The sequence below is a fragment of the Lepisosteus platostomus genome, chromosome 14, assembly GCF_059453375.1.
Source record: "Lepisosteus platostomus isolate fLepPlt1 chromosome 14, fLepPlt1.hap1, whole genome shotgun sequence".
Classification (NCBI taxonomy): domain Eukaryota; kingdom Metazoa; phylum Chordata; class Actinopteri; order Semionotiformes; family Lepisosteidae; genus Lepisosteus; species Lepisosteus platostomus.
The window spans coordinates 25,097,770-25,114,089 of NC_142624.1; the positions used below are offsets into that span (position 1 = coordinate 25,097,770).

At 36.4% G+C, this 16,320-nt stretch overlaps 1 protein-coding gene across 5 annotated transcripts; it reads right to left on the minus strand.

The window, feature by feature from the left end:
* Nucleotides 1-1,085: 1,085 nt before the first annotated feature.
* Nucleotides 1,086-10,408, minus strand: hnrnpa3 (heterogeneous nuclear ribonucleoprotein A3). 5 transcript variants are annotated; one of them, XR_015926281.1, is made up of 12 exons: nucleotides 10,267-10,408; nucleotides 8,190-8,312; nucleotides 7,721-7,867; nucleotides 7,411-7,621; nucleotides 6,325-6,414; nucleotides 6,056-6,139; nucleotides 5,909-5,977; nucleotides 5,465-5,596; nucleotides 4,450-4,572; nucleotides 4,268-4,338; nucleotides 2,861-3,706; nucleotides 1,086-2,760 (listed from the first exon to the last, which is right to left on the minus strand). XR_015926281.1 is itself a non-coding variant. In XM_088605204.1 (11 exons), the coding sequence occupies exons 1-10, from the start codon at nucleotides 10,345-10,347 to the stop codon at nucleotides 4,283-4,285; spliced, it is 1,116 nt and encodes a 371-aa protein (XP_088461330.1). In that variant the 5' UTR covers nucleotides 10,348-10,408; the 3' UTR covers nucleotides 1,086-3,706; nucleotides 4,268-4,282. The 5 variants fall into 5 exon arrangements, 4 of the variants coding, with proteins under 4 accessions (XP_088461330.1, XP_088461329.1, XP_088461332.1 ...); XM_088605204.1 differs by having other exon boundaries at nucleotides 1,086-3,706; XM_088605203.1 differs by lacking the exons at nucleotides 1,086-2,760; nucleotides 2,861-3,706 and adding an exon at nucleotides 3,804-4,179.
* Nucleotides 10,409-16,320: the final 5,912 nt, after the last annotated feature.

Sequence of the window (16,320 nt, forward strand, 5' to 3'; positions counted from 1 at the left end):
TGGATAGTTAAAAGTGTAGAATTAAAGATGTTAAAATTGTACAATGCACTAGTAAGACTTAATTTAAGAATACTGTGTACAGTTGTGGTCACCATGTCACAAAAAATATAACACTACTCTGGAATCAGTTTGAAAAGAACTGCAAACTGGGTTTAATGAAATGTCCTACACCGACAGTCCTCTCTGTTTAAGACTCCTCTCTTTTAGCCTGTGCAAGGGTAGCTGATCGAAATATTCACAATTCTCAAAGTTACCGACAAAGACAGCCCAGGGAACTTCTTCAGTATCAACAATTAAATATGAACCAATGGCCTCAAATGGAAAACTGTTTTTTTTTAGTCATGTTGTTGAAGCAAAAACCCTGGCTTCTTTCAAGAAATAGTTGCATGAGATCCTAGCTGAGATGAATGAATCGTTCTTACCTTACCTTAACATAATGAACTCCACTGTTCATCAGGCAATACGGCAGTTTTAAATAGCTGTATTTCACAGTTTGTGCTCTTCTTATGAAACATCAGTTAAACGTGTCTCCAAACCTAACTTGAATAATCTTGCTTTTTTTCCTTGAATATCAGTCTTGGGTAAGAGAAAAATCAAGCGTTTCTGATAAAAGTGACACAGAACAGCAAAAACCAATGAATTTTGCCATTAATTCTTTTTTTCATTCTTGTGTTTGTTTTAATACATTTCTCCACATACAGTAAGAGGCCCTTACGAAGCAAAAACATGACAAATGAAAACTCCCAAGTTGAAATACTCGTAATCTTATGAACTTTAAACACTGCAAGGATTTTTAAAATTAATTTATTTGGTTGACAATTTTATCCAAAGCAACAAACATTTCTACCTATTTATACAACAAGGCAATTCCAAGTGAAACATCTTACTCGAGGGTACAACAGTAAATTTTGATCTAAATCCACACACTGCTGCCTTAAAGGCAACAGCATAGTCGGTATAACCTCCTAATCAACCTGGATTTGGTTAAGAAAAAACTGACAGTTATTTCATTATTTTTTACAGTTAAAAAGTTAACCAAAATGAAAAGTTTAAGATGATGGATACAAAAAATACAGGACTGCAAGTTTTAGAAAAAATATCTTTATTTAACAGAATAAAGTTGAGTGTGTTAATTCTATGTATAGCTCAAAGATGTATTCCAGGAAGGGTTTCATTTTAATTTGGTGCAGAACTACTCCTATAAAAAAAAGCTGTTTTCTAACGTGTTCATTTCCTCAATTCCAACAATATGGTCACACTAAATTTGTTTAATGCACTAGGAACAAACGAGTACTGTAATGAGAAGTAAAATCTTCTGGGATACAGAACAGAACCTCATGAAAATCTGTCAATGAAAAACAGAGAACGAAGCCACCTCTATAATGTTATATTTAATGAACAGCTTTACTACCACCAGTATTATGCCATCAACGAATACTGATGGTCTCTCAATCAGTCTGTTAAGGTTTCAGGCAATCCAGTTTCATTCAAATTCTAAAGCTATCAAAACCATTTAATAATGCAGAGAATTCGTACAGATTTGTAAGGATGCTCAAGTTGTTAAAAATGCTGCATTATAAATTAACAAGTAATGTTATTTGGGTCACTACCCACTATTGCTGAAGACAAGGATCTACTTAATTCATACACTGTGCAGAATCTAAAGCTTTATGCTCTGTCTGCAAAACGCTAGACTGCTAAAATGGTTACTGTTTATTTTGTTGAAAACTCGAGTTATATATATTTAAATGTGAAAGCAAAATACATTGAAGAAAGTTTTTCATTCATAGAAGAAGGAATTTTCATTCCCAAATCTCTTAACAAACCCTTCTGGTATTTAATCTTTTACAATGGTGCATCAGTAACTGAACAGTACACAATTTGAGTGTGGTGCTTGCAGTAAATTAATGCAGTTATATTTGGCATTTGCAAACTGTTACCTTTGATTTCCAAGGTCTGACCAAGTGCAGAATTTGACATCAAACCATTTAAAGTTTTTTTTTATCAAACTGTATAGGGTTCAAAAGTTAATTTAGCTAGTAGAACAGGATATGTTCAAAATATGGTAAATGCACTCCCAAGGTCTTCTACTTAATAGTTCTTTTAGATGTTAGACATCAGGTAGTTTCAACAAAAGTATGAGATTCAGTGTTTTGCTCATGTTCATAAATGTAAACATACATTTTAGAAGACATGCAAACAGTGGCAAAAGAGCCACGTAGCGTAATTTGGACAAGAAACTTCTGATAATATTTCACCTTAGCTATTTGTAGGTTATGTTTTAAAATATAATTCAGCTGCTTTATCCAATTCAGGGTCACGGGGAAGCTGGAGCCTGTCCCAGCAAGCTTTGGGCTCAAGGCAGCATATACCCTGAAAGGGACACCAGTCCATCGCAGGGTACACACAAACATGAACACACTCATATCGGGCCAATTTTCCGAGACGCCAATTGAACTACCAATATGTTGTTGGACGAAGACGGAGATTGGAGTACTTGGAAGAAACCCAAGCAAACACAAAGAGAACATACAATCTCCACACAGATAGCTCCCCAGGAATTGAACCCAGGGCCCCAGCGCTGCGAGGCAGAAATGCTAACCACAGTGCCGCCCATTTTTGTATACATACAAAAAATTGAGTTGGTTCTGACAATACCTTAATATATAAAAAAATCCTTCACCTTACCCATCCAGAACCTTCGATGTTTACGTGTCAAAAAAGATTTTCATTCGTAAAGCAGACAGCTTCATATTCCATCTGTAAATCAAGCAAAGTGGTTACTCTTACCTTTTCCTAAGTTACGGCTCCATCTTCTTTATTTCAAAATACTTATTGAGAAAGCAAACCTTATACTCACTCCCCTTCCTTTCAGGTCTGACAGCTAGACCTAGCGTGCATTTTCTCTGTCAACTGAAGTAGCTACGACTCAAGGTGACTCCAAATGCCGTGGAACTCTTCCTAGACTTTCTTCCATATCGTCAGCTGCTCTTGGAAGATATAGCTAGCCTCCAGAAAGTCGCTCACTATCAGCACAGTTAGGGCATGCTTTCCTCGAAGATGTAGCTGTTGGTGCTGCCTCGTCTTTGTGTAATTTTAGGCTGACTGGTCCACATTGCTCAGGCAGAAGAAGTCCTGTCTTAAGTCACGTGTTTTCATCCAATTGTCTAATGAAGCCCAACTGCAGTCTGAAGTGGTTTTATTCTGCATGTTATAGTCTGTCACTTGCTGGGTTTTTAGCACCACTCTAGAACTAGCAGTAGCTTCACTTCATCGTGATACAAAGAAAACAAAAAACTTTGCTGTAGGCATTTAAAAGAACTACACTTGACAAAATGGATATGAAACAGCATGACAATACACACATCAACTTTGTATTCTGAACCAATGATGCACTATACTTCATCAGACAATTTACTAGACAACTTTATTACATCTGTTGGTCACTTCTCAAAATCTTTTAACAATCTAGAGATCTTGCTCTTCATACATGATTTAAAATATAGAGCTGCATAAAACATAAAAATCTGACCTTTTGCACCCCATTTACTAATATTCTAGTTCAGAGTTAACACTAAAACGTTTTTAAAAATTACTTGATAGTAAAGCAAATCAATCATAACAATGTTGTTTTAACAATGATACCTTGCAGCGCACCACACGGTCAAGTTCTTCTTACTTGTTTCTATTTAACCCATTTAAAGCTCTACAGAAACAAAAAGAAATGTGTATAACCATGGAAACTGGTAACAATCTCCAGTTAAGACACTTTAATGACTCAATGGAAAAACTGACTACAGAAGTTGAGTTAAAAAGGGTTGCTTGATTTTATTCCTGACATCACTACCACAGTTTACATGGGAATTATATTTGTAAAACAAAAAACAAAAAAATAAAAATAAAAAATCTAGCAACAAATAAGACCTTAAAGGAATGTACATCTAACAGACACTGGGTTTCTTTAGTCAGTAGCTACACTCTTGCACTCTGTAGCTAGTGGATACAGTCCTCAACAAGAAAAGTTCTCCTGTTTAAGCTGCGGTAACTTTCTGACTAGGGATCCTGGCTCCTTCTGTGGCAGACTTAGTTCCTCTAATGCACTTGGACGACTGTCTCATAGTAACCTGCAGCTTTCCTGACAAATCCTTGCTCATCTCCTCTCCTGCTAAGAACTGTAGCCTGTTGAATGGATACAGGATAAGAAGATTATTATTCTAAGTTCACAATAAGTATTCTATACAAAAGAGAAATACTGAAAGCAACTTACCATATCTACTAAAATTTAATATCTTCGTGTACTGTATCCACCTCCACTTCCTCCTCCTGAACCATAGCCACCTGGTACAAATGAAAACCATGTAATCTTTAAGAGCTCTGTCCAAACACTGTCCAGAAAATTCAAAACAAAACATAAACTTTTTCCATCAAACAGCGATAAAGTGTGCTTACCACCATAGGGACCACCTGAATTCCGGCCACCAAAATTGCTGCCTTTCATAGGCCCATAGTTAGAGTTGTGTCCACCATAACTTCCAAAGTCATTGTAGTTTCCACCACCACCACCAAAGTTTCCTACAAAAAACAAAAGGTATAGACTATCAACAACATTCCTGAGCTAAAGAGAAAAGCGTACACTGCCAGGATGAAGAAAAGGTTTTTTTAGTTTCAATTAGAGAAGATTAACTAGAGGATCTGATCCAAGTATAACCAAGTCCAGTGGACCGCTTCAGAGTGAAGACTTAGACACAAACCAGGGGAAACAAGGAAACTAAGTGGAAGTGCATTTAAAACAGGACACTTTTTTCATCAAAGGGCTGTGGGAGTACAGAACAAGCTGCACAGCCATACTGTAAAAGCCGATACTCTGGTTTCTTTCAAGAAATGGTTGGATGAGATCTTTTGAGCAATTAGCTACTACCAAACTATATCGGCTGAACGCCTCTTCTTTGTAATCCTTCTTATTTAACAAATTGCATACTGGAATTTCTTTATGCAAGATGTTTCCTAATTTTGTAAACACTCATAAACACTTTGTTACGCAAGCTACAAACACTGCCTTGCCTAATGAACACAAGTACTTTTCTTTCCAGGATTTCATAAAAGGGTGAGTAAATATCCCAAGCTGTTTTAAAAACAAATGGCCATCTTTACAAGCAACTCCCACTAACAACTTGACTTGCTTTCACTGTATGACTTGTTTCATAAGTCATTAGTTCTTCTTTCCCAGTTTTTGCCATTTTATATACTTTCACTCCCTCAATCATGTATTAGAATCTCTAACTTTATCGTCTGTACAGCCGGTTTCTCACCTCTTAAACAAGAGAGTTCATCAAATTTGAGTTAATCGAGTTCAGGAATATCCAAAGTTTTTTTTAATCTAAGCAAAACCACTAATAACAAACTGCATAGCGGGGAAGTTGTCTGAATCTCCTAAATTAGCAGCCATAAGAATTTAAAGGCTTACCTCCAAAGTTGCCTCCATCATTGTAATTATCATATCCTCCAAAACCTCCTCCTTGGTTACCATATCCTGGTCCACCTCCCCCGTAGCCACCTCGCCCTCCACCATACCCAGGGCCACCTCCATAGTTTCCCCCTTGAAAAAAAACATGAACCTAAGGAGCTCTAATCTTTAAAAAAAACATCCTAAGATGTAAAAATAAATCATATCAAAATTCTAAAATCATCTACAATATCTGGTCATTTGCATTTCCAAGTGACAACAGACAGAATCAATCAATAAACTTAGCAGACAAACCATTACTACGCTGCATTTTTCAATTTCACTACATATTCAGACAATACCTAAAGATATTGTATAGGGGAAAAAAATGGATTACATTTCTGATTATTTAAGTACTTTTTTTTAGAAAACGAATGATTTTTTACTATTTCAGAAAGCACTTACCATCTCCACCAAATCCATTGTAGCCACCTCCATCACCTCCATACCCTCCTCTGCCCCCTCCATATCCTCCTACAAAATAAAGATTTCATTAAAGCCAAACTTCATTCCACTGTACATCACAAGCAATCATTCTGGACTTACCCGTACCAGAAAAGTTGCCACCACGGCCAAAATTGCCTCCTCCGAAGTTTCCACCTCTACCCATGAAGTTCCCAGAGCCGCCTCCACGACCTAGAAACAGCAGAACGCAGTAAGACTATATAGTAACAGCCATAAAAGAATAAAAACAGGAATATATCAATCTAACTGCAAAATACAAAAACTTTCAAAAGTTTAAAAAAAAAACGTCACGATCTGCGCTTTAAGAGAAAACACTACTATATGATTCAAAACGAATTCTACTTAATTCCACTTACTTCTCTGGTTTGCAGCAGCCTGCATTTCTTGTTTTGATAGTGCTTTTCGGACTTCACAGTTATGTGAATTGATTGTGTGATATTTTTGGGCTGCAAAACAATTAGAATTCGATTTTAAAAGATCACTTTAAATGAATGCATACTGTAGTACTTTTACTGTCAAATATATGAGCACTACTGGAAACATTTAAAACACAGGGAGTTGACAAGAAATGGCAACACCAATGTAAAGTCACTTAATAGGGCCGCACTTTGGCCTTGCCCTATAATGTAATGAGAGTAGCCAAACCATACCAGGATAATACATGCGAAACAATGTTGGAAGACCAGAACACCCTTCCCTGTTGGAGCCAAGCACTTCAAATCTGTAGGATTCTTGAAATTGGTCTAACATGTACGTGTCCTTTTGTCAAGAATAGGGTGAATGACAAATCATGTGACCGTATCACTTTTCTCCACTGCCAGGACTTGCTGTACCACTGGACTAACATGCATTGCCAGGTGTGATGAGCAGCTTGCGCGTTGCAACCCAACTATGGAATCCAGCTCTCTGGATTTCTTGTTGGGACTGTTTTGGGCAAAACCAGATGCTTGTGCCCCAGGTTGAGATGTGCAGTCAGTGAATCTGCAGTTCCTTGCCCATTTTGCCCTGTGCTTCCAATTCATGCAGGCCTATCTCGATCCTGGATGCTCTTCTGCTCACTGTTGCCCTGTTGTTGATGATGTCTTTCCCTCAGAGCTCCATGCTGACATCACGTTAGACACCTCAGCTCGTGAAACATCAGCAAGTTGACCCATCTTGGTCACTGAAGCTCCTGTCAAATGCGCCTCAACAATCACCTCTCTTCCAAAATCACTGAGGTCCCCTCTTGTGCCCAAGGTTAACTATAATAACAGTCAACCAGGCCTTTTTTATTCTTGACCCTAATTATAAGGAGATGGTATATGTTTAACTCCTGAGCCACAACCATGTGAAAGCCCTTGCTTTTAATATAAGTGCATGTTATTGCCTTGCTTACAGGGACAAGAAACACTTTTTATAACCATGTCATTTCATTATTAGTCAAGTTTTTTTCAGATACCTACCCACAATTTTATCAACTGTGTCATGGTCATCAAACGTTACAAAGCAAAAACCCCTTTTCTTTCCAGTTTGGCGTTCCTCCATTACTTCAATGCTTTCAATCTTTCCATATTTTTCGAAGTACTCTCTCAGATGGTACTCTTCTGTATCCTCTTTTATCCCTCCAACAAATATTTTCTTTACTGTTAAATGAGCACCAGGTTTTGAGGAATCCTGCAAAAAGTACAAGCAATCAGCCTTGTTTCTTCCAGTAGTCGGCTACTGTTGCAGCAGCAGGTAGGGAACACTAATAATGAATCACGCAAGGCTTACTTCTCTGGAAACAGCTCTTTTTGGCTCAACAACACGGCCATCAACTTTGTGTGGGCGGGCTGACATGGCTGCATCTACCTCCTGCACACAGGAGTACGTCACGAATCCAAATCCTCGCGAGCGCTTGTTTGCTGGATCTCGCATGACCTGAAAGGCATTACCCCACAACAAATGAGCACAATGAAATAAATATTGTTTAATCACTTCTGGCAAGGAGTCAGTTGATATTCATAACTCTTAATCCTGTCGCCAGAAAAAAATGTACAGAAAAACTACAAAGTACCTGATACAATTTTACCTCCCTTAAATATATGCTTTATAAGAGTATTACCTGTTCTTCCTATTTCCTTCAGGGGTGATTATCAAGCCCAAAGTGCTAGATTAAAATTGTTATCTTGTTTCTACATCATCTTATCTCAGTGTTTCTTAAGGTTAAGGTTTTGAGCTGTTTATGATTTTCAAAGCTTACCACACAATCTGTGAGCTTCCCCCATTGTTCGAAATGTGCCCTCAAGCTCTCGTCTGTGGTTTCAAAACTCAGACCCCCAATGAACAGTTTCCTCAGCTGCTCTGGCTCCTTGGTGTCATGGCTCTGTCATTTAAAAGTAATAAGGTCAGTGGTGGAACAAAGACTGGGGTTGAATATGGACATTAATAACAACAACACCTCTAATTTTTCAGGTAATAAAGTTTCTAGTTTAGTCTGAGGTGAAACAGGCCATCTCAAATTCTAATCGCCTTGACTGTCAAGCATGCTTATGTTCTATGTCAGGGTTACCCAAGTCCAGCCCTGGAGTCCAGCAAGTTTTACAGGTCTGCACCTGAGGAGATCAGAAGAGCTATGTCCCTGCACCAATTAAATCACTAGAATGTTAAAATCCGAATTGGAATAAAAATCTACCGGACTCTGAACCGCAAGAACTTAACTTGTCCAATCCTGTTGCGAGTGCTCATACTGCAGGGATCTCTTTCGTGTGTTCAATGCCCCCAAGTTAACAGAATCCACTGAGTGCTGTAAGGCAGTGGCAGGAGCATTTGATCATATTAATACTGCATGCAAGAAGAAAAGGCTGCACTCATTAAAAAGCAAGCCTAAGATCCCCCTAATAAGAAAGATGCACATATATATATAGAGAGAGAGATTAAATACATATATAAATAATAGGGATAGGGAAAAAGTATTTTCTCAAAGCTCACAAAATATGTACTGTATAATAGGAATGGACCTAGAGCTGGTAGTGTTGTTTGCATCACTAGATACTGCACATTTCTTATTGAAATGCTAGAAGTTCCAAAACAATAAGGCAGGCACTTCTTAAACATTTTTTTTTTCACTTAATAAATTCTGAATACATTGTGGCACTTTAGAGCTGATGAATCCGAGATACCTTTCTGCAAAAAAAAGAACCTTGGTATTTTTCTCGATCTGAATTTATTTACTGTTTTTTTAAGGCCAGATTAAAACCACACCTTTTCCGTTGACTATTTCCTAAATATTAGCTAAAAGGCAAGAGTGGGTTGTGGGCTTATACTTTATAACTGTTTCCGTGGTTTGGGGTATACAAAATGCTATCATTTTTGTTATCATTTCCGCGGTTTTTGTTTCATTGTATCTACTTGATGTTTGTACGTACAATTGTGTGTTTGTATGCATGTTCGCTACTGTATCAATTTCGTCTTTTGAATATACAGCGCTTGATAGCTGGGATACACTTAGATGTTTAAGATTTTCTGCTTGAAGATAACGTATTATTCAGCTAACATATAAAAAGTGGAAGATTAAAGTTTAAAAAATAAGACGCGGAGAAATGGGTTATTTTATTCCCTACACAATTATTTGTACTATCAGACGACATAACAGCTACCGAGCCACATAAAAGATACGGATTTCCAGCGCTCCCTACTCTATGCGGTGTTTTACGGAGAACAGGGCGTTTAGTCGACAAATTCCAGATGTGTGCGTCTAGACAAGACAGAATAAGTTCTCTATTAAAGTAAAAATTATCATGAAAACATTCCCTACTATTTGTCGTCTGTCATTTATTATACTAAACAAATGCATATATAAATGACCAAGCGTCTAGAAGTTTCTGTGAAAACGAATCCATGCTGCGCCATTTTAGCTTTCAGACTATTCCTCCATATTGTAAGCGGTGTTTAACAAGTATGCACCAAACCATTTACCCACGACAGTTCTCCCGTTTTAAAATAACCATGCACTATATATGCTTAAGAAAGTATTAATCATTTTTGACTCTTAAGACAGACAGCATACATGCACTTAAACTGCGTTCAAGTAAACTAAAACAGCTATTTTCGAAACAGAAAACACTACCATCATTTTTCAAAATAAAACCGAAGCATGCATTTATTGTACTCGACATTCAACAACGGGAAAGCCCGAAGCAGCCATTGCAAGAATCGTCTGAGGTTGAAATCATGCATCGTAATATAAAAATACACAGTTTAATTCGCTAGGCTAAATATACCTATAACGTCTTTGAACATCATGAATGGAAATGTTTAAAATTTAAAAAAATATGAACCTCCATTTTGCAGCGAACTCCTTTTCTTCTCGCTTCTGAACGGAAGAAGGAAGTGCCGATCTCCACGTGATGCATGTTCATCAGCTACTCAATAATTTACTATGGTGCCAACCCCTTAAAAATCGCATTTATTGCAGCACACTAGATCACCACGGGTAATAATGTAAGTAATCATGGAGTACGTGATTCGTACAGGTTCTTTTAAACACTCAGTTTCATTTTTTAAATGATACTGTACTGTAAATACCTTTATTTCACGATTGCAATTTGAATATCGTTTCAACGCTCAATATGGTTACTGTACAACAACACTACACCACATAATATTTAATTTGAGAAAAACCTGCTTCCCTACCGTCTTTCTGAAGTTTAGAGTGGCCTCAAAATAATAATAAAATGAAATTAAATGTAATAATTATTCTCTGGACCTATGAAGTAACTGTACATTGCTGTGTACAGTGAATACAAACCTATTCCATATCCGAACATCCTCGAATCAAAGATACGTACAGTACACTGAGAAGTAGGACTTACAGTTTTATGTGAAGTGCTGTTTTTAAATTGTGTTGCCATGCTCTGCATAGATATTTTAGATACTGAAATGCACATTAATAATAACCTACAGTATAATTTATCTTGCACCTTTCATGGTTTTTCATCTCAAGGCACTGCACAGAAAAAAAACAGTGCACAAATTAAACAGTAAAGGACAAAAGTAGGATTATGGATGTGTGTTTTACGATGGGATTTGAAACTGGTGATCACCTTGCAAGATCTGATATGATCTGGAGATCATTCCACAGTCTGGAACAACAGCCTCGTATTAGGATCTGAAAGAAAGCCAGAAAATGAAGAGCACAGATGACTTGTACAGTTTACTCTAGGTGTGTAGAGGCTCATTAATGTACTGCCAAACAGTACAAACCCTTAAAGGTGAGCAGCAGTATTTTATTCTGAAATCTGCAGGGAACCAATGTAAGAAAGTTAAACCATGTCATATATATGCTCATGTTTTAACTTGTGTAAGTTCACTCTGAATGATACAGTACCTTATGAATAACTACGTATAAAACCTAATAGCACCTTTGCAATACAGCCAAAATCTTGGGTGGAAAGAAAAATCTATGTACTGAACACACCATCCATTTCATACTACATATGACATATTGTATATGTATTTACTGTACAATTTGCCATTCCATACACTGGTGAGCTGATGTTCACTCTGTGGAAAACCCTGAAAAAAGAGTCAGGACCACAAGCTAAAACAGTGGCACAGAATGCACAAAGCAAGTAAAACTGGAAGTTTAAAATAGAAAATACAAATTTTGGAGTCTAAATTGAGAACTTCTAATCATATTAACAGTAAGGTTTATAGATAAACAATAAGCCCGTATTTAAGGAAGTCCTGGACTAATATTGCAATTGATTACAATTGTTACTGCCAGGGTGGCACAGTGTGTAGCATTGCTACCTTGGCTTTAATTCTGCTCCTGGGGTGCTATCTGTGTGGAGTTTGTATGTTGTCGCTCTGGTCATGTGGGTTTCCTCTGAGGGTTCTGGTTTCCTCCCACAGTCCAAAAACATATTGGTGCTTTGGGTTAATTAGCTTCTGGGAAAACTGGCCCTAGGGGTGAGTCAATGTGTATCTGTTAGTGTGTCGATGGACTGATGTCCCATCTAGGGTATACCCTGCCTAGCGCCTGTTGCTTGCCATGACAGGCTCTGACTCCCCTGCAATCTGAATGGCAAGAAACAGTTAGAAAATGGATGGATGTTACTAACAATTGTAATTCAAGGCTACTGATCCTGATCAGGAGGTTCAGGCCTTCCTTACCTGAAAGTCAGGACAGGTAGTGGGCAGGTCTTCTCGGAAATTTCCTCCAGGTTGCTTTGTTTTCAGGACAATACTCATAATTTGGCAGACTGGCCGAATTTGGTAGATTCTAGGGCAATTTAAAAGAGTTGGCAACCCAAGTTATAGTTTAGTACCATGTTCTGGAAGTTAAAGTGATGTCGAGATACGATTTTTAGAGCTGTTTTCTTTTTTTTAATTTTCATAGGATTCCCTTCATCTGTAATGCAATTCGTAATTTACTTGTAATTTGTAATTATTTGTAATAATAAATAGTCATTTAGATGGAGAAAGAATGGGAAATATTCATGAATTATAGACAATTGCTCAAGTTTTTGATTGATATTAAATCTGGGATTTTACCTTGCCCTCCCTTTTAACAAACTCCATTAAACAATATACCTGAAATGAAAAAAAAGGCTTATGCTTAGTCTACAGTAGAATACAATGCCTCCATATTGAATTATATAAGAGGGCGTTGAAAGGAGATTAGTATTCTGTTTTCAGAATTTATGGATAAAGGAAGTGTGATCTGATTGCCTAGGTACTGTTAGCGAAAGGTATTAAAACGAAATTAATGACATTTACTTTCTCAAATATAAACATTTAAATGATTCAAGGTAGATAAAAGATGACCTAGTAGCAATCATTTTTATGTACAACGATCACACGCAATTCAAATGTTTCCTGAAACACACCTCTTTACTCTCCCGCCTAATAAATCTTTGTTAGATTCAAAGGAAAATGTTGGTGACAATCTGATTTCTTTTCAGGAGACTTTATGAATCAAGTATTTGATTTAGGTGTGTGGACATGCAATAAACATTCCAAGTTGCCAATCTGGCAGCTGCAGATAAGTACTTTTTGTGAGGCACAAATATTTAACCCTTCACCTAGTTCACCACCATGTAGCCTCACTTAGCCCTTTTGGATTCGTTTTTTTTTGCAATGTGGGGTTTTTACACACCCTTCATAGCCGTAAGTACGTACAAATAATCAGTGGTTCTTTACCTATACTGCAGCCTGCACCCTTATGAAAATGTGCTGTAGAAGGCCCGTTCTTTAAACGTAAGATATATCAAAACTATATAATGAAATAGACAGACTTATATATTTATAGTAATTTCACAATAAAATTAAGAATATGTGAAAAAATTGACACTTTTTAAAACTTTAAAACACCAAAGTTTGATTAAACAAAGTTATCTGCTTACAAGACCAGGCTTAGTTTGTGTTTGCTTCTGTGATTTACCATCTAAAAAAACCTGGCATTTTTCACCCTCAGGTTAAGAACCACTGTATTACACGACGTTGACTAAACTTTCCTTCTTTCTTTTTAACAAAGTGCATGCATGCCAAGATGAAATGAGGAATAGAGTGCCATCTACTGGACAGTTTATTACAAGTTACCTTTTAAATTCAGATCACCTTGTTGAAGCTTCTGATTAGCTTTATGACTCAACATCAAGAGCCACCAATTAACACTGGACTGATTAAAAGGTTTCTGTTAGCATTGCAAATATAATGTAAACCCAGTGAACCATGACCAGAGCTGTTATCTTGTTTTACACTTGTAAAATGCATTTATGATAAACAACATTACAATATTTATTAATTACAATATTTATGGTATTTTCCTGTGTAGAACACTGCAGGACACTGGTTCTCAAGCACTGGAGTTGCCCAACTAGGACATCTTGATGCAGGTAACATAACCCAATTTAACTTTAAGTGTTTGAAAGCACTTTTATACTTGATGTGATAATAAAACAAAATTATCAGAAAGATGAGTCATAGATCTCTGAAGAAATGATCTCTGAAGACCTTTAAATTAAGAAGGTTTTTAGTTTTTGTGTGTAATAATACTCTCAACAGTAATGAATAAACCCTTCTGGCAAAAGATTTTGTTCTTCCCTTTTAATGTAACTTATTGGTAAATTTAAGCCTTCAACACGGATTCTAAATCAGCCAATGTATTAAGGAATGTATGTGCATTCATGTTTTTTTTTTAAATGGTATCTTCTAGTATTACATTAGTAGTTATAATTAAGGTTACTGTTAGGAACTAGCAATTTCTATGCTGAGATATTGATAAAACTGTCCAAATTTTCTATTGCAGTCAAAAACAACAGAAGTATAGATTAAGATTCCCTTTGAGAATAATAACAGGCTTACAAGTATCTCTGAATTTATGACTGTTTTATGGGGTGGAATAATGTCTGTTATTACCATTACAGTGTGCCAGAAAAAATACAGCCATAATAAAAATAACAATATTTCACTATCATTAAATCTGACTTTTATTTATTGACAATTTATAGTCTAGAAGCTATCCTAAGCCTCTCACATCTTTCTTAAACTTTTGATAGCAGGGGTTAAATGCATAGGAAAGACGATTGAAATTGGAGAGATTTGTTTTCCATAATATTTAAACACTAATGAAAACCCTCATAACAAATAAATGAAATGATTCAAAATGAGACATAAAACGGTAATGAAAGGGAATTAAACACTTTATGGCTATACATGTTAAATCCTAAGTTTAATTATAATATTATCGCAATTATAATTTAATACGAGATAAAAACAAACTCACATTCTAGATTATTTATGTGCATATAGTATGTGGGTTTTCATATAGTTTTTCCTAAAAGGACAAAGAAAGTTTAATTTCTGATCCATAACACTGTAAATGCAGTCTCCCTGCGGCTTGTATATTAATTGTCTGGAGATAACCAGATATGTCATGTACTACTTTTTGTGTTCCAGTACATTTATTTTGAAATGAAAGCGAAAATGGGATTTTGGTCCTGTTATATTATTTCTGCTTCAAAGCGCTCTCTTAATTAAGATACTGTTATAGTTGCAGAGCATCAGTGATGTCGGCTCATACACCCAGAGGGATAATCAGTGCATCAGGATTTTGAGAACCCTAGCTATAAATAATTTTAGTAAATTACATATTTTTATTCATTCCTATTCCTGTAGATACTTTTTTGTCTCGGAAAAAGGCCCGCAAGGGGTGATACACAAAACGTTTAATCCCAAAATATTACTTTCTGCCAGATCCTAATACTTGGCTTGCACTGAAAATAGGTTGCCGCAGAATATACAATAGAAAAAAAGACTGCGGCAGCAACATTAATGATTTGAAATCAGTTATACCAACAAAGGAACAAAATACAGCCTAACATCACAAGTGGTATTATCATGAAAGGTATTACATTAGATTCCCATTTAATTGATGCCGAGACCATTGGGAATAGGCAGATGTTATGATAGCCATGTTGTCAGAGTGCTCCATAGTGCAGTTCTCCAGAGTGTATCAGATGTGACAAAATGAGAGAAACAGAGACAGCTTTTGCTGTAAACATTGAGAGACCAAGGGGAGATCGTTGTATACAGTACATAAGAGGCCATTGAACTGCATACAATTCTGCCATAATATGTGATATAATACCTCTATTAGAACATTTGAAGTCTGCCTTTTTCTTCTCCTTAGACTGATCACTTCATAAACAGACAGTGTCCTTGCCTGTCCGAGTGTGGTTTGTCTGTATTAAATCATACTGTACCTCAGAGCTTCCGATATTCAGCGCTAGTATAAAATGTCAGATGATTGTGTTTCAATCCTACTGTAGAATCAAAAAGAAAGAGTTTTTTTATTTTATTTCATGCAGTTTTGGCAGTTTATAATGTGGAAATGATTCATGTTTTTTTTCACCCAGCAATTTTGATAATATTTTTACTTTAAAGCAGCACTCAAAAATTTAAGTGAATAAAAATGACATGACTTTTAAGCACTTAACAAAGTATCCACAAATGCAAACATTCTGCTGGTCTCTTGCCTGAGTTTGGTTAATGGCTTGTGTGCATTTCCTTGTGATAATCTAGCTATTGTGTGCTTGTTATGCTGGTGATGCACTCCTTTACTCTTTGAGCACATACTGTACTGTTGTGAACTGTCTTTCTCTAAATGTGATGTAGTACAAGCCGAAATATTTGAAAAACATTTATGATATATTTCCAGTTTCCAGAGTTAAAAGATTTAAGGTGTTTGTGTTATTTATACACCACCTTTACCACAGTTTCATTATTTCCTATTTCTTTACAAAATTAGGGTGATTAGGTGCTTGAGTTTAACATCTAGATTTTTGGGAGGCTAACAGGATCCCCAAATATATTTAAGGTATTTATAA